This window comes from Suricata suricatta, chromosome 6 (assembly GCF_006229205.1).
Source record: "Suricata suricatta isolate VVHF042 chromosome 6, meerkat_22Aug2017_6uvM2_HiC, whole genome shotgun sequence".
Classification (NCBI taxonomy): Eukaryota; Metazoa; Chordata; class Mammalia; order Carnivora; family Herpestidae; genus Suricata; species Suricata suricatta.
The window spans coordinates 40,830,451-40,849,120 of record NC_043705.1 but is presented as its reverse complement, the minus strand read 5'-3'; the positions used below and the strand labels follow the sequence as shown (position 1 = coordinate 40,849,120).

The 18,670-nt window shown below is 39.0% G+C and overlaps 1 protein-coding gene and 1 non-coding gene across 4 annotated transcripts in view; both read left to right on the top strand.

Moving 5' to 3' along the window:
- Positions 1-18,670, top strand: part of PDE4D (phosphodiesterase 4D) — a 340,478-nt gene that overhangs the window by 154,458 nt on the left and 167,350 nt on the right. For all 3 annotated transcript variants that reach the window (XM_029942277.1, XM_029942278.1, XM_029942276.1), the window contains exon 5: positions 3,955-4,004. In XM_029942277.1, coding sequence (XP_029798137.1) covers positions 3,955-4,004 — 50 coding nt within the window. The remainder of the gene's footprint in view (positions 1-3,954; positions 4,005-18,670) is intronic.
- Positions 18,547-18,655, top strand: LOC115295062. The gene has a single exon (XR_003910295.1). It is a non-coding gene; the product is annotated as a U6 spliceosomal RNA (small nuclear RNA).

Below are 18,670 nucleotides of genomic sequence, written 5' to 3'. Positions count from 1 at the left end.
GAAAGCATTTGAAAAACAGAAAATTGAGATGGGAGACCATTACAATTTGGAAGGTCTAATAAAGGTGAAAAATCTAAAAAGAGAAAATAACTTTCCATGATTAAGTAGAAAACTGATTATTCAAGTGCTCCTTATTTTGACATTCTATCATTAATAATAAACAGCAAGTCATTAAAGTATAAACCCCAGTTAAGCATCTGACTTCGGCTCAGGTCATGACCTCACCATTCACAAGTTCGAGCCCCATGTCGGGCTCTGTACTGACAGCTCAGAGCCTGGAGCCTACTTTGGATTCTGTGGTGCTCTCTCTTTCCCTCTTTCTTTCCCTCTTTCTAAAATAAATAAACACAAAAATCTTTAATAATAAAATATCAACTCCAAATAATTTTCCAGAAGGAAAAAATTTCAATAAATATTAAGATAACAGTGACTGCAAGTTTATTTGAAATTATAATTATCTAAGTGTGTAAAAGAATATGAAAAATCTGAATAATTTTTTATTGTATTAAATGTTTATTTTTGAGAGAGAGAGAGAGTACAAGCAGGGGAAGGAGAGAGAGACGGAGGCACAGAATCTGAGGCAGGTTTCAGGCTTTGAGCTGTCAGCACAGAGCCCGACACGGGGCTCAAACTTGTGAACCTTGAGATCATGAACTGAGCCAAAGTCGGACGCTTAACCAACTGAGCCACTCAGGCGTCCCAAAAGATCTGAATAATCTTAAATAATAATCCCATAATAATGTAAATGACACATTCACATCTTCCCTGTGAATTTAAAAAAGCTTTGGCCACTATATATGCATTTTCTATGATAGCAAAGGTTTTATAAATACCAGTATAAATGCTATCATGAAAGTAATTAGAATAGACCCCAGAAGCTTCAGTCAATAGCCCTGTTTCCCTAGTAATGAATTTGCAGATCTGTTTCCTCAGTATGAACATTTCTCACCTTCTTCTCCACCACCCTTCATCCATGGGGCTAATTGCAATTCATTCTTTAGGTCGCAGCTTACATACAGTTTATTTGGGGTCATCATCCCTGACACATACACATAGATCCCAGACTTGATGGTACACCCTTCCATCTCTGTGTAATTGTGTCCTGCACCTAACTCCTGTGTTAGCACATCTCCATCCCTGTGTGCTCCAGGTGCCTATTTACTTGTCTGAGTGCCCCTGAAGAATGTCAGCCCACGGCGATCAGGGGTTGTATCTGGTTGACGTGTGTTCCTGGTGCCCAGCACGATAGGCAGCACAGAGCAGTCACTCTGCATGTGCCTCTTGGCTAGAAGAGTGAGGTGATATTGTAGCATGTGGAATCTGAGGGTGTACTTGAGGTATTTGTTTACCATTACCAAGCACGTCTTCTGTGCTCCATGGCCATATAACACCACAGTGACCTCAACAGTCCCCTGGTGAGTTTGGCCTTTGGTAACTCATAGGTAAGGTCACCTTCTCTATGGAAGGCCTCAGCCTCACAGGAGGCATGAAATTACTGGCATCACTCCCAAACACTTTAATCCCAAATATTATTCAGGAAATTAAGGCATGATCTTGAATAGACAAACTAGAAACTTTATACTGCCTTTTACACTTCCTTCAGACATAGTCACTTGGGGACCAACATCTAAACTTGTGGCAGGAAAACAGTTGACCAGACAGGTGTGAAGGCAGCAGACTGGCCTTCTGTCTCTAAAAAGATAACCTAAGATCTGTTCATTGGCAGACAAAGTTTTTGACTGATTTGCAAGGACAAAACAGGTTAAAGCAAAAAAGAGTAGCTAGAGAAAGATAGAAACTCATAGTTTATGCCTAAACTTGACCTACTGTGTGTCCAGTGACATCTAACCAAATAACATTAGCTGATAGACTCTAAGTAAAGGCCTTTTGTAGTCTCTTGAGTCAACCTCTTCACACATCAGAGTAGCAGAATCTGGTCTATACAGCCAAGTTCTGCTGTGTTCAGTGATAGCGAAATGGTATAACTCTGGTTCATCATATGAGGGAATCTGAATTTTCCCAGCTGGACACTTACAATGCCACTAAAACATTTCCAAGCTTACCCTTGGACCTCATGGAAGGCATGTGCAACCTTGCACAATCCACCCTTTTTGTTTGCTAGAGGAAACAAGTCCAGGAGAAATGCGTGTGAAGCCTGGCCCCTGTGGATACTCATGTGTGCTTTGCTGACTTTGCTAGTCCACCACTGGTTTCGATCATCTTGTTCTTTCTTGTCTGAGATTTTCAATTCCAGAGTGAGTTCTGGCCCATTCTCCATTAAATGATTTACCACTGTAACCGTGGATCAAATGATTAATATTTTCTGCTTGTCATTACTTGTTGAAATATCAATTTCCCAAGTCCCCAAGTAACAGGATTGTTATTAAGAGAAGATAATAAATAACAAGTCAATAACCTGATTTTCTAAAACCATAGACAAGCTTAAGACTATTCATTAGATACCTTTTTCAAGTAAAATGCTTTCTAAATTTTCACAGAGAAAGGACTAAAAAAGGAGTAATTAAGGTATAAATTATTTGAATAATATACTCTCAGCAAGAAGATTAGATCTATTTAAGAGTAGCATTTTAAAGCATCGCCCTTTCTGTTTTATGAAGCATTAATCAAGTTTTACATTTTCTCATCTCACTTACTAATAAAAACTAAAATAACTTGGCAGTTGATTTTGGTGCATTTCCAGAGAAACACAAAATTTCAACCCCAAATGGACATCAATAAACTTAAAAGCACTAAGTCAGGGCCAGACAAGTCATCTCAGGAGAGCAGATTTGAACACGGCTCTGTAGGAGTCTGTCTTTCGCACAGATGTGTGGCTGTTCGTCCACTTTCCACAAAAGCAACTTTGGGGGGGCGGGAAGGCAGGATAGTAGAGCTCTGGCTCTAGAATCCCACAGCTTTAGCTGAAAATTCAGCTCTCTTACTCTGAATGAGTGATGCGACTTTCCATAGCTTTGTTTTCCTTTTTGGTAAAATCAAAACCATGAGATAGGCTGCTTAAGATTTCTTTTGAGGATCAAAGTAGATTATTCATCTAAAGTACTCATTTAGCACAGTGTCTGACACACAGTAAGTGTTTTGTAAGTGTTAATTAAGTGTTAAAGATCACTATGCAATATTTTAAAAGCTTCCAATTATAAGTAACAGCTTTATAGAATTATATCCCAGAAATGAAATTCTTTTCAACATAATTTATTAAACACTAATTGAATAGTGGATACATTATGCTGGACTCTGTAGAGAGTACATGTTAGTTTTATAGCAGGGTTTTTTGGTTCAAGGGGTATATAATCACCTTGTAAAACTTGGCAAGCATCAGAAACATCAGAGAATACAAGATAGAATCTATTTAAGTACCTTGGTTTATAGTATTTCTGAAGTCTATAGCATCTATTTGGACAAAGCATTAATATACCTCTCTAACAAATGTATCAGAAATGCTTCTCAGTATCAAGAAAGAGAAAGGAAAAGAGTTTAAATAGCTTCTCTAATTGTAATATATTCTACAAGGAGTCATTCACGTCTGAGAATTTGTGCCAAAAACAAAAATTTCTCACCACTATATTAGGGAAACCACTTGTAGCTTGACTATTCTTCAAACTCACAAAGTCTGTGTTTGCTCTGTAAGCCCTGATTTAATTGAATGTAGTCAATCAATAAGAACCTCCTCCTCTGTCATGTTCCTGCGACATTTGCTTCAGCTTTATTTGCCCCAAAACCTATTACTATGAGATTTAACTCTTCACTTTTTTGACATGTGCAATATTGATTATAGCCTAGGAACTTAACTGGCTAGTCTCAGAGAAATCTTCATTTGCATGCTCCACTTTAAAAATAATTCTTTAAGTTAAAGTGGCATATCTGAGATGCCTCAGAGAGTCCTGAGATTACCATGCACCACATACTTACTGCTTTGTGCTTTCCTCTCTTTGTCAGAAGATCACCCATGTGCAACCAGCCATCCATCAACAAAGCCACCATAACAGGTAAGAAAGATCTAGTAGCTTACTCTTCTTATGTCTAGGAAACAAAGTCATATCTCCCAAGGTTCAACATAACACTAACACCAATTTTATATTGCTATTCTATAATTTTAAGGAAATCGTTCCTTTTTCTCTCTCTACTATTGTATCTCTCCTTGAGCCTCTAAGTTCTCCATTTAAGCTATTACTTGGGAAATCTTTACTGATGTTATGTCTTTAAAGACTATTTAAATCTGTGCTGATACATAGCTCTGGACATTTGTATTGGGAGACATAGTGTTACCTTCAGATGTTGACCATATCATTTCCAGGCTTACACTACCAGTATGATGTTATTCTGTGGCAGTTTGGTTTAATGAAAGTGAAAGCATAAATAAAAGGGACCTTCCTGGTTAATTGATATTCCAGTTGTGTGTAGGAAGGAACACCATTCCAGAAGTCCTGATTTGAGAATAAGTTTACTTTGGGAGAGGAGAGGAGAAGTAATTGTGCAATACAGGAAAGTTCAATGAGATCAAAAGAACAGATGTTTGAGGAAAAGAAGGGAAAGGAAGGATAAGGGACCTAAAGGGCAAAAAAAAAAATTATCCCAATTCTTATTAATCTATTTTAGACATGGGGCCTGACCTTAACTGAACCAAAAACAGAACAAATGATCTCATTTTGCTGAACCTGAAAGCAAATTGAACTCATTTAATCATTTCTTGAAACCCCAATTGATTCATTAAAATAATTGCCTGGAAAAGAAAACCTATGTTTTCTAAAATTATTACCAGAAGAAAATTAACATATTCTCCAAACTAGACCATGACTGCATTTGATTCAAGTGCTTTCTGTGGATTCCAACTCAGAGAACTTTGAGAGCTCCTTATTAAGCTATTAGTGAGTACACTTTGCTTGAAAGTTAACGTCACCATTCAGGTCAGCACTTCTATCTGGTGTCCTTTGCAGTCACTACATCAGAGTTGATTCTGGAACAGTTGGTAATGTTGTTCTTTTTGGAATGGCTTTTGAATGGGACTTATATTTCAATATATATTAAATGATTGGTTCTCTTTCCCATGTTTATCTTTCAAGATCTTATTGGTGATGACTTTCAACTGTCATTTCATAGTGTGTGCCTTGTCCACCATCTTTCTTCTTGTCACTGGTCAAGGGATGTACTGAAATTCCTGTATATTAAAATAAGTTCTTTGATTAACAGACTTTTTTCCAGAAAGCCAGATTCAAGGTCAGTGGGCCTCAACTGAGATAGGGGTGGAGAACTGGACAGCTCTGTCTCTGTACATGTGCCCATTATGTTGAGGGACAAGCAGGCCAACCTTTGTGAGCCTGCAGCTGGGGCTTCTAGTGACAGAGGCTACACAGAAGCTGGTCCCCAGCCCTGCTTCAGGCCCTAGATCTGACCCCTATGAGGAGGGGCCCCTCCCCACCCCACCCCTGCTATTTTTGCCACAGGCAGGACTCTGACATTGTGGTTTGAACAGAACACAGTGCTATTTTGGTTTCTGGATGCTTGTGTAGCTTGAGGTCACAGGGGAGCCAGCCCCACAGGAGCATCCTCTCCAGAGAGAGCAGCTGCAGGTACAGGTGGACAGTGTTGTGTCCGTCGGGAGGTGGTGGGGGGTCGGCGGTCCAGGCAGCTGTCCAGCCACCCCAGAAAATGTCTGGAAGTGATTAAAGGGAGAATAATTGCACTCAAAGGGCATGGACTTTTCTTAAATACATGGTGAGAGACCCTGTAGAAGCCCCCAGAAATGTTCACAGAATATTGAGGCCCAGGGGCTATACCCAAGGGAACTGTGAGCCTTTGGAATATGAGAATTAAGGTTAATATGGCCTCATTTGTACCCACAAGTTCCTGACCTGAGGCCTAGGGACAGTGGGGCTACAGAAATATCTTACCTAGGAAGCGAAACTAATTAACTGTCATTAACTGCTTAGTGCAGCGTGTTCATCACAGAGCACAATATGAAATTAACTAGAAAATGGGAGTCTTTTTCCTTGTCCCAGCCTGGCAACCCAAGGTGGAAAAGTAGAATGGAGGCTGTGGGAATGAGGACAATAGCAGGGAAAGGTTTCCCTCTCTGAGCCCATTCTGGAAAAGTAGGCCCTTAACATAAACTTTAATAGAAGTAGTTGAGATGCACAGAAAAGTGCATTCCCTTTCTCAGCAGCTAACTATTCTGGACCTATAACCCCAAATTCACTCCTCCTGTCATTAGAACCCAGCAATATCTCTGTCGTGGTCCTGGGAATGGCAGAGAAGAGTGTTAAAAAGAGTCAGTAGGGTACCCTTTAAGATGAACTTGACCTTCTTAGATATTTTGGTTAGGATCTGGAGGAACAGTGCAGTTTATGCCACAGTCCATGAGTGGGCTGAAAGGCTGCTGTGGTGCACAGCTCCAGGGGCCCCTGGAAGGCAACCCCAGAGAACATCACGGACAGGCACCCCTGGAATTGTGTAGCATGGGTGCTCTGCCTGTCTAGAATTCAAATCTTGCTCTACCATGATAGCTGTGTGGCCCTAGGCACGCCGCATACCTCTGTCTGCCTTGGTTTCCCCATTTACAAATTGGGTATCACATTTCATTAAGTTATTGCTAAGTAAGAGGAGTTCATGTATGCATGCTCTCAGCTTCATGCTTCACAGAGCAGGCACTCAAGACATCATTTTCTCTTTTGCTTTGCACTTGGTTTTATTCTCTGTGTGTAGAACAAGGGGCGATGAAAAGAGTAGGATAGAGAGATGAAAGGAGGATAAAATGAGAGAAAGACAGCTTGCAGGGTCAGAAGAGGTAAAATCAGGAGTCCCCCAGAATGGTCTAAATGGACACACCGTCCTTGGTGCCTGTCAAAAATGGGCCCTTCTATTGCTTCCAGTGCTGTGTCCCTACTTTTCTCACTGCTACACACATGGGTGGCCTGTGATGTGGGCAATAAAGTTCAGTTCAGAATCATTTTCAAAATCTACAATAATGATCTCTCTATAACTTTTCCAAAATCAACCATTTGATTTTTTTCTTAAAAAAGAGGTAAGAACTTTGTCTACATATGTCCTACTATGTTTCCTAAAGTTTTCTCCCACAGAACTTACAATATCCTTTTTTCCTTTGATAGTATTCCATTTGACATGTGTTTTAAAGACAGGAGAGTTTGATTTTATATCATTAGGGTTAAAGCATGTAAATCACTTGGCAGTTTCTATTTCCATACCTAATGTATATTTCCAAATGTACATTTATAAAAGAGTCTCATTGCTAAAGAGCTATTTTGCCCGTTAGTGTGATATAACAAAAACATGACGTGTGGTGTTTGGAGCTGGAGTGCAAACCCTGTGTCTCTCATTTGCTTTATTCCCTCATTTGAAGAATGAAGGTATGAGTACCTAACTCTCAGTGCTGTTGCAGAAATTTGGGGAGATAAGTTAGACAAAGACCAGAAGTCAGCAGGTTGTGAGTAACTCCCCAAGCGTAGCTTCCTATAACCCCAATCCATGTCTGGCATCTGTAGTTGTTATTGTTCTTAAAGTTCATGTGAAACCTTGTAAGGTAGAGGAGGAAGACACTGATGATGTGTCACCTTTTCTGGAACATTTCATCTATGATTGTTTTTAAACAGGAATCACAGGACATGTTTAGGAATCCTTGTATTACGTAGAGCAGGGCTCGGCTACATAGGTCCCTAAGGGGGAGTGAGTAATAGAACTAAGGAGGGTGTTGAAACATGAGAGGGCAGCAAAGCATCAGCGATGGCCAAGCCGTCATTGTACTGTGCTGTTCTCTCTTGGGTTTGGAGTATGTCTCTTGGAACACAATTCGTCCTTTTGAGCACTTCGTTTTCAAATGCTGTTAATTCTGGATAAGCCACCTCATAAAATCTTGTCATGTCTTCACAATACCACTTCTCACTGTTTCTAATTGCCATGTTTCCAATCCCTTTAGTCATTTTCAAATTAAGGATGCTCGTGCAAGAATGCAACTCAGAGAAAATTTATTTAAAGTTCTCTGTTGGAAAGATGAGAAAACTGAGGCCTGTTAAGAGTAAATGCTACTTAGACATGGACCTAGGGATAAATATCTCTGAATGCAGGGGCCTTGTTACACCCCTCTGAAATCATTCATCATATTATCATAGCCTTCAGACCCACAAAAATGTATATATTTGGAGAAAGTAAAAGAAGTATCAGAGGATATTAATTTCTGGGCAGTTGATATAGAATTGTATTTCTTATATGTAAACTTGAAAATTAGAAAAAATTATGTCCTATCTTCTCCCTGGAAAGGTCTTTATATTTTGAGCTGTTTTGATTTTATTCACTGATTATAACCTCTAGGTTCTCAGATAAATTGAACTTGGTGGTTTAAGGCAAATGAGTTTTGGCTCGAGATTTTAGAAAATACAAGTTTTTTCCTCTAATTAATAAAGTAACTATAATTGCTTACACTTTACCTGTAGAAGGAGACGTGTGATATAGTGACAAGAATAAAACAAAATTGATTTTAGTCCAGAAAAAAATTGGTGTGATTCTCCACTCCACTTTATATATTTTTCCTGAATATTCATAATTCCTTAAAAAACAAGCATGTTTTAAATAGAATTTAGTCAGTTGTTAAATAGAAGAAATAAACAGTAATTACCCAAATAGTACCAATCAGTTGAAACACAATGAGAAGAAACTTAACCTCGTACACTTGTTGTTCTTCTAAATCACAAAGTCGTTCCTAAAATCCAACAAGTGGGCAAAAAGAATACCAAAGGTATTTAACTGGAACCGTTAGTGTGTTATTATCTGAACTAATTATTTCACATTCTGAGCTTATTAAAGAGAAGACAAAAAGACACTATTTTATGATGACAATAATGATGCCAAGTGCTTAGCTAGGTCCTTTTCAGTCTCCGTGTGTGTGTGTGTGTGTGTGTGTGTGTGTGTGTGTGTGTGTATGTGTGTGTGTGTGAGAGAGAGAGAGAGAGAGAGAATAACAAATGGTGTATGTAATATAAAAAGAAATATGTGTAATAACATAATAATTGAAAGCAAGATCTGCGTAAAGAAGGGAAAGAGGTCTAGGTGAGAGAGGCCCAAGGAGACACTGGACTGAAATGCAAGCGGAGGCGGAGTGCCACGCCATTCCCCACAAGTCCCCATCCGCTAATAGGGGGCACTGCTTCATCATGTGCTTCCTTCTTTTCCTTTTCCTTTAATAAGAGCACATTATAGCAAGACTCTAATAATTGCAGCAAATTAGTGCTCAGTTAGCTTTGTTAGAAATGTGACTGAAAACTTCTGAGTCCATGAGGTTTAATAACTTGAAAGAAAAATTGATAAAGATTGTGTATGGGACTGTTTGTACATTGACTTTAAAAAAAAAACGTTTATTTTTGAGAGAGGGTGAGTAGGGGAGGGGCAGAGAGAGGAAGACAGAGAATCCCAAGCAAGCTTTCCACTGTCAGTGCAAAGCTCGATGTAGGGCTCAAACTCCCCAACCGTGAGATCATGATCTCAGTCAAAATCAAGAGTCAGACACCTAACCAACTAAGCCACCCGGGTGCCCCGTACCTTGACTTTTTTGGAAGTTTTTTTGCTGACTTTACTTTTACACTTACAACATCTAAAATGACTATTGAGTGTTTTAAATTTGTTAAGCCAAAGGTTACTTTTATAAAAATCCCTTCATTAAAAAGACTTCTTCAGAAAAAGTTTTGAATTGAAAGATTTCCTTAAATACATGAAGTATTATTAAATTTACAATCTTTTAGAAGTGTAAAAGTCTGTTTCTTTTCTTACAAGCTAACTTGTTTTGCCTTTCTATACTTTTATTTAAATATATACATGTATAAATACATATATGTGTGTGTGTGTGTGTATATATGTAAAAAGAACAAGTCTAACACAGTGATTTTTCAACCAGGAAGTGATTGAAATAATACTTGCTGTTATAAACAGTGAAAAAAACAAATGCATAATCATGGGGAAGTTAATTGAATCCCTATTACCTGAATATCTGCTCTGGGTATTTTGTTACAACATTAATTGATATAATTAAATGAAACTGCATATTATTTAGTCAGCCAGTAAAAAGATCATGAGGTCAAATCTATATGACCTACCATATAGGTCAAAGACCTAGCTTTCCTTTTATTAACTGTGTAAACATGGTCAATATACTTAAATTCTCTGAACTTTCCTTTTCTCATCAGTAAATTCTAAGTCAGTGGCTGGTACCCAGAATGTATTAAATAAGTGATAGGTACTATAAATGCTAAAAATTTATTATGATTATGATTATTATCCATTTGGTGAACAAATGTTTTCTGTGTGTCTTCTATATGGCCTGCAATAAAGTAGGTGTTAGAGATCAAAATATGGGTAAAATGTGACTATTGGCATCAAGGAATTCACAATCGAGGGGAGAAAGAATCATGAATAATTATGTACAAGCCAAGTGGCCATGATTAAACAATTTCAAATACAGGTACTATCTATGGAAAGCTCTTTGATGAGCTTTGAAGAATGTAGAGTTTTGTGTATAGTCAAGGGACAATCTATCTGACCTCAAGGGGCCATCAAGAGTGAGGTGTGGAAGCATGGGGTTCCAGTCAGATCTGTGGACTAGGGACAGTAAAGAACAAACAGAGTTGGAAGTGTGTGGAGCAACAAAACAGGAGGCTGCAGGAACAGTGAAGAATATTAGAAGCCAGTTTATTTTATGGGCAAGGGTAAATCATCAATCAGTTTTTTAAGTGTATTTATTTTGAGAGAGTGTGGGGGGAGATATGTTTGGTGTGAGCAGGGGAGGGACAGAGAGAGAGAGAATCCCAAGCAGGCTCTGTACTGTTAGTGCAGACTCTGAGGTGGAGCTCAATCCCAGGTACCATGAGATCATGACCTGAGCTGAAATCAAGAGTCAGACTCTTAACCAGCTGAGCCACCCAATGCCCCAAATCATCAGTCATTTCTGTGCAGAGAACCAAGTATATAATTTATAAAGACATCATTGGAAGCAGGATAGAAAACAGAACAAAAAGAAGAGAGTGGAGGCAGCCCCATACTCATTTAGGGGGTTGTTATTTGCCAAGTACACCCTAAAGATAATGCGACTCTGAACTTGGGTGGTGGCATCCCCAGTGACGATGAGGGGATGGCTTGACAACTGTTTTCAGAGACAGAGTTGAGAAAACTTGGCAGTTGATTAGCTTGAAGAGTGATGAGAAAAAACATGAAAACTGAAGTCATACAAGCAGGGCTCATCACAGCACATGTATATGTGCATAAAAGATGGAAAATAACCCAATAATAATAAATAATGTAGGAATTCTATTTTGTTATAAAATCCATAACCAAAAGGTTTTTCTAATGATTTATGAAAATTTTTAATCATGTAAAAATGCTTCTATTTTAAAGAATACATGATAATGGGCTAAGTGGGCATTAGGCACACTTTTAATGCATTTTAATTATGTATAATGGATTAAATTTAAGACATTCTTAGCTGTTGACTAGTAAGTAGCAAAGACAGATAGCTTAATCATTTTACATAGAATATTGTGATAAACATGTATTTTTCAGGCTTCAATTGTTTGCCTCTTGTCACTTGGAAAAGGTACTAATGAAATGCTGCCTAATGATATTTCAGTATTAGGGAGACACAGTGAAGAATTAACTACATTTTCAAATAACAGTATCCTTCAGACAGGACAGTGCTCTATCTGTTGAATACTGAGCCTATGATGCCTGTGGCTTGACTATTCTGCTATCCTCCCAGCGCGGAGCAAAGCCACCACAGCAAGAGAGGACCTGAATGTCACCCAAGTCTACTGCAGCCAATATCCCTTCTTCACTGCCCTGAGTGTGAAAAGGGCAGTGTTTCCCACACCTGCCTGACCCAAAGACATCACCTGGGAATGCTCGAAAACAAATATAAAAGGATGGATTCCCAGCCAGTCCAGGACAGAATTTTTGGGACCAAGCTCACAATCTTTACCATTAATGAGTGCTCCCCATATGAACCATTTGGTCAGCCAAATTTGGGAGAATAATGGAATACTGAATGATGTGGGTGAGTGTGCCAATGTACAGTATGGTCACTGAGTTGCTTGTAATTTGCTGGAAAATCACTGTCTTTCTGGAAAGTGTGTTAGGGACACCCACACCCCCAAGTAACAAACAACGCAGTCTAGGATAAACAAGATACTGTGTGTGAAGTGCTGTCTGATTAGGAAGGAAAGACAAGGTGATATTATTATCAGTGGAAAGCACGTCATCACGGTCGTCATCACTGGCCTGTCATTGCTGTTATCTCTCAAAATGTATACAAGATTTTAATTAGACCAGCTTTCTCTTCTCCTAGAAGAGAAGTATCATGTCCATGTTTGTGTATGGAGCTGGGAGCGGGCTTGGGGAATGTTATGTTTAGTAACTGTATCATTTTTGTCTTCTTAGACACAGTACCAAGTTTCCTTAAAAAAAAAGAAAAGAAAGAAAGAAAACAAAAGCTGCATTCTTAAGTCGCTCCCTTTACCCGCAAAGTGCTTCCCACCCATGTATCTGTAGAAAATATTCTAGGCATACACAGAAATACATTACTGTGGTGGGGCAAAGCAATGAAAATTCCTTTGGGTCTGATTTCTCAAATTTTACCGGTTAAGTATAACACTGAATTGTTTGACTCCATGAATCAGCTGAGAGTTCACTTCGAAGAGCCTTCTTTCACCATCTCAGAAAATACTTATAGAAAACCAGTTGGAGATGTTAGGAATACTAATATTAATTAAAGGTAACATTTTCTGACATTTAATACTTACTGAAGAATCTACATGAATAAGCTCCTTTAAACCTGATGAGGATCTGATATATACCTACAAATGACAAAGTATAGATTACAGCTGACTCAAAGGAGTGCCATGCAGGTTTCCCTTCTTAAGATCTATTGACATGTGCACACACACACACAAAAAAACACCCACAATCTGTTCTCATCTGCCTCTTCCCTAGGACAGTTATTCCCTAGGAATTTCTTTTCTTGTTCTTTTGTTCCTTTTTTTCTTAAGGAGAGCAGAAAATAAATTTATATGGCCTGTTACGAATGGACAATAGGACAAGAAGATGGATAAGATCTGGGGAGCCTGAGTGATTCAGTTCATTAAGCATCTGACCATTGTGACACAGGACATGATCTCATAGTTGATGAGTTTGAGCCCCACACCAGGCCCTGTGATGACAGTGTGGTGCCTCTTGGGATTTTCTCTCTCTCCCTCTCTCTCTGCCCTTCCCCCCACCTCTTTCTCAAAATAAATAAACACTTTTTAAAGAGAATGGATAAAGTCTATGGATACAGAGAAACCTTTGAGACACCCTAAGAACTCAGTTGCGCAAGCTAAGAAAAGGATCCATGCTAGGATATAGAAGTTCTGAAGCATCCTTTAATTCCTACAATCCTCTTGTGGACTCTCTTGAAGTACCTCCTGAGAGAGTGCGCTGGGAGGAACTTCCACAGGGAAAGTCCATGTGGTCTGTGTGAAAAGGGCCTCACACAGAGTATGTCAGAGTTTAGGGGCAAAGCAGTGCTTGAGGCTTGGCACTCACCTTCTTCTAGGACCGCTTTTAACCCCTGAAATAGCACCTTCTGCCAAGTGATGAGATTCTTCACGTCTTTGTTTTAAACTCACCATAGGCCCTTAATACCTGTTACCATTTTCTTGGGTACTATTTCTAGCCATGAAGTTCTTAGCTCTCTATCCCCCAGATGCACTTCCTATAGATATTTCTGATGTCTAAATAGCCAGTGCTTTTTAATGTGCTATCCTCTCTCTTGGTCTTGCGTCTTTCTGGCACTGTGGGTGCTCTGGAAGTCCTTCTAGTTCACTGTGCTCTACATGGGTGCTTATGACTTTTTCCTTCTGATATGTTTTTGATATTTGCATACTGCACACTGAATTGTCCACGTGGAGAATCTCTTTTCTCTGTGTCCTCCTGAATTTGCTCTTTCTCTTTCTGTCTAGGATGTGAAAGACTAAGTTTAGACTCTGGGACCCAGTGAGGCATAAAATACCTCCCCGGAGCTTTAGAACCATCATCCTAAAAGTTTTCTGAATTGAAAAAGATAAAATGTGTTTTGTTGATTGACAAAGAGAACTAAGTAAAAAGAAAGAGCATTTGTAAATGCATGAATAGACAAATAGCTAAAACGAGGAAAGGGGGAAGGAAGAGAGGGAGGAAGAAATGAGTCTGGATGACAGGTCTTTTTCCTAGGAAACCAGGAAGCTCTCTACACTGTGATTTAGCTCAGACACGGCAAAGGATCTGAGGACCCAGTTCATGAACTTCGGGAAAACTTAGCAGCCATTGAAAATAGAAGTTAGAGTAGTCAAAGAGGAAATGTCTTTCAAATAACTAAGGAGGGGACCGAAAAGGACTCTCAGTCCTGGAACTGAGAGCTCCAAGCTGAGGAACTGGTCAGGGCTTCTGAGATGCATCCAGTCCCTGACCACGTGACTGTGCTGTTTAACAAGAATTGTTTACATACAGATAGACCTAGGTTTTCTTTTCCTGAAGCTTTTTATTTTGAAAAAAGAAATTCCACACTGTTGTAAGTTTTGTTTGTACATTTGATGTCCAAGTCGAAACCTAGAGGAAGAAGAGGGCTCAGAAGTCCGGAGATTGGGATTTCACAAAACTTTGCTCTCTTGCTCACCTGCTTTGTGACCTTTGACAACTTACGCTATGCCCTGAGTTTTCTGTTAAAATGTAGTGAACAATCATAATAATACCCTCCTGATTTTTGAGGATTACACAAGGTAATGCATGTAGAAAATTCGCCATAGTGTCTGGTAATAATAAATACTAGCTCTTACTAAAAGGTGAAAAGTGCCTTATATATTGATGAGCATTATAAAACCATCGGTAGACACTATTGTGCTATTCATGTTGATCCTCAAAGTAGTTACCTTTGTAAAATGTACCTTTTTTTTCCTTAGCTCAGCTGCCACTGCTTAGATTATTTTGGAAATGGTTTTAGAAATAGACCAGAAAGGAAAGAGCCACCTCATTGGCTTACTGTCATGTTTCACTTTTGACTAGAAATATTATTTCCAATATGTTTGCCAACCCTAGGCAACACACAGGATGTCAAAATAGCCTGGATCAGACTAATTCTAGAAATGAATCCACTCCAAAGGATAAGACGTTTTGAGGCATCTGGAAGAAGCATAATATAGACGTGGGAAGGCACTCCCAAGACAGTGTCCTAGGATGGTAGAGTAAGCAACAGATAGAATAAGCATATAGATGGGTTTTTACAGGGGACACTTTGAAAGAATCCGCTTCATCTGAAATCCTGTCAGTTTTTGAGGGGAATGCAGTGGTCTCTCAGAGTCTTTTTGCCTCTTCAGTCACACCTTGTACAGTCTGTGTTTCTAAAGATCTTCTCAGCACAGTTCTCTTCACTGCAAACTGCTGAAGGTCCTGGAGATAGAGGAGAAGTCCGGTGTGTCCCAGTCCTACTGGCTGTGAGAAGGGGCCAAGCCCTCATCATTCCAACAGAAAGGGCAGCAGAGGAAGTCAACCTGGCATTTTGCTACAAGGTTATTTCTCACTGCGTCTATCACATTCTTACTGGGCACTTACAGTCCTTCAGTATCCTGTTCTTTGAGGATTCACCCAGTTCTCCCTTCAGCTGGCTTATGCCCTCCTTTCAGATGATGCTGTATCAGCAGCGATCCTCCAGGTGCAAGGTAAAACCCAACTCTGCTAACTTAAGTAAAATAGAATCTAGTAAAATGGAATCTAATCTACCTGAGTAAAATAGAATATTGGAAGAATTTCCAATTCCCTGAAAATTAGTGGGGAGGCTGGAGGATCAGGGTTGAAGGAATCCATTCATCTTCAGAGTGCTAGCAAAGCACAAAAGAAGGGAAATTCTCATGGCAGGAACAATCTAGAGAGCCTCCTGTTTTAAGTTTCTTTGTTAATCTTTGTAAGAGTCAAATTCCAGTGGAGGGGTCTAAATGGTCTAGTTTAGGTTTTGGGTCTTGGCTAAAGGAGAACAAAGCATCTGGCTGTTCTCCCAGACTATGTAACATGATGTAGTACTAAGAGCCTAAGTTATGAGGCCAGATTATGTGGATTCATATCCCAGCTCTGTGACTTATAGATGCTTTTCTTCAAACACTGCATTTAACCTTTCAGAGCCTCGAGGCCCTGGTTTTTGAAGTGGGCATAGTAGTAGCAATTATCTCATAAAGAGTTCATGAAAATTGAGATGATATTTATGAAAAACTAAGCAGAATGCATGGCACATAGGAAGCAATGGATCACTTTGGACTATGCTGTTATTAAAATTATCCAGTGGGGACACCAAGTAATTTCCTGAACAAATTAGGGTACTATTGGGAAAGAGAAATAAAATGTTGGTGGGCTCCAAATTATTATTGATTATAGTGAGATAAGAAGATTGGCCACAACACACTTTATTTTGCTAATATATCTCTTAGCTTGCTCTTTATAATATTAAGGTTCTTAGGAATGTGGAAGGCCCTTGTTCATAATGTACCCTGGGAATCCAGTTCCTCTGAAGGTACAGAAGTGATTTGATTACCTGCACATTTGATCCACACATATTTATTTATACCTCCTTTATGCTTAGTTCTATACAAGGTTTCAGGATGGGTTGCTCCTGGTTTGCTTATAAGGAATCAAAGTGAGGAATAACTTAAATTTCTATGATCGAGGCTTAATAGGAATTTAAATGGACTGTGGTCTGGGTTTGCTTTAAGGAATACAAAATAATGGAGAAAGGTTGTTTGTAAGCCTTTCAACTTTCTAAAAAAGAAAAACAAAACATGTAAGTGAACCCCAGCATATGAATGAGTTTGGGTTTCTAAGTTTATTTGAAGGTTCATTGTTTGAACTTTAGTTTTTGATATCTATGCTGTGACCCTCATCAAAGTCCTCTTAGAAACAGCCTGTACCCCCATTCTAGGAAGGTGAAATATGCCTAAGGAGAAAGAATCTGAAGGAGGACTTGAGGTCCCATGGAAAAGGCATTTCAGTCCTTTAGAGGCATGAGATGGACTTTCATTTCTGTAAACAAATGAAAGCTCACTGTAGAACACTGAACTACTCATTTGGAGCATCCAAGTCATTGTAAGGAGGAAGGCCCAACTCCCAGCTCTGGAGAGCTAGACTGAATACCACATGCTGTGGCAGAACCGTCAGGTAGAACCTCTCTGCCCCCACAGTTGCTACCTACAGAGCCACTGAAGCATTGAATCTCTTGACTAGATCCTTCCACCTGACCACCGCCCTCCCAACCCAATACTCTGTCAGCTTCGGAGGCCATCCAGCTCTGGCCTCTGTCTAAATCTACCCTGCCCCCAGATCTTTGGCACTGTAAGAGGCTGGGTTTTGGTTTCATTCAATCAGTTCAGAGAATCTAGGATAGGCCACTTGACAGCCATTTCACTTTGAAGCAACATATTTATCTTCTATAAAATGTAGGTTAATAATTAACCCACCTCAGAGAGTTATTATAAAGCTTAAGTGAGAAGAATAAGCATGAAGCTTAGTATCTGGCACATAGTAGGGACTAAAAAATTCTACTTCTTGAATAAACCTTTTTTTTTTGAGTGAACAGTAAGTTTCAGAGGTAAATGAATCATCTTTGCAGTTGGAAGCTTGACATAAGGAATGATGAAGTAAACAACAAAATGTCTTTTAAAATTATTTTCCTTTACTGACTTTTCTTCTGTTGTCTGTGTTCATACATACTAGCTATGCCTGCAAAAAAAATGTTTCCATGGCCAGCTCTTTTCTACATGTTTAAATTCCTAATTGTGCACACAATCTTAGTCACTATATTTTCATATGCAAGCAATTAAGCCTCATCTAACAGCCCTCCCTCTGGAAGGTTTTGTTCTCCATCTGCCATAAATCAGATTCCTTAGGAACATGTTTGATTTTGAAACAATGTGAAAGTACTGTTCATTTTGTTCAAATTTCATTTATGTACCGTTTTTTAAAGTGATGTAAATGAACAGCCACAAAAAGCTCAGCAGCTGGTCAAAACAAGACATCAAAGAAACCATTCAAATGGGGCAAAAAATTTAAAAAAAAACTAATATTAGGACAAAGCCAAATAAAAACCATAGTCTGATAAACATTCCTCAGACATATTTTGCTCATATTTACTTTACAACAGATTTAAAATCTGGGAAAATGGGAAAACACCCCTGTTCCCAGTTGAGTCCGCAGCAATGTATGTGAGGAAAAAGAGCAAAAGAAACCAGAAAGAGAAAAACAGAAAAAGATTAGATTTGTGTTATTGGAGAAACAGGCTTCACAGCTATGCACTTAAATAATAATACCCAGAAGACTGAAACAGATTTGTAGGACACTTTTTGGTCCATTTAAAAACCATTGGTAAGTATGGTTCTCCCTCACCACAGGTGAAGTCCATTTTAGTGTGTTCAGTGAGCTTCTTTTTGGATCATCAATAATGATGATTCGCTTGGTCAAAATAAGAGGGAAAAATGATTATGAGGTTCTGTGCTCGTTTTGGCAACACATCTACTAAAATTGGAACAATACAGTAAAGAATAGCATGGCACTTGCCCAAGGATGACATGTTGGTTCATGTGATCTGGCCGCTAAAATTCAACAACAAAAAAAT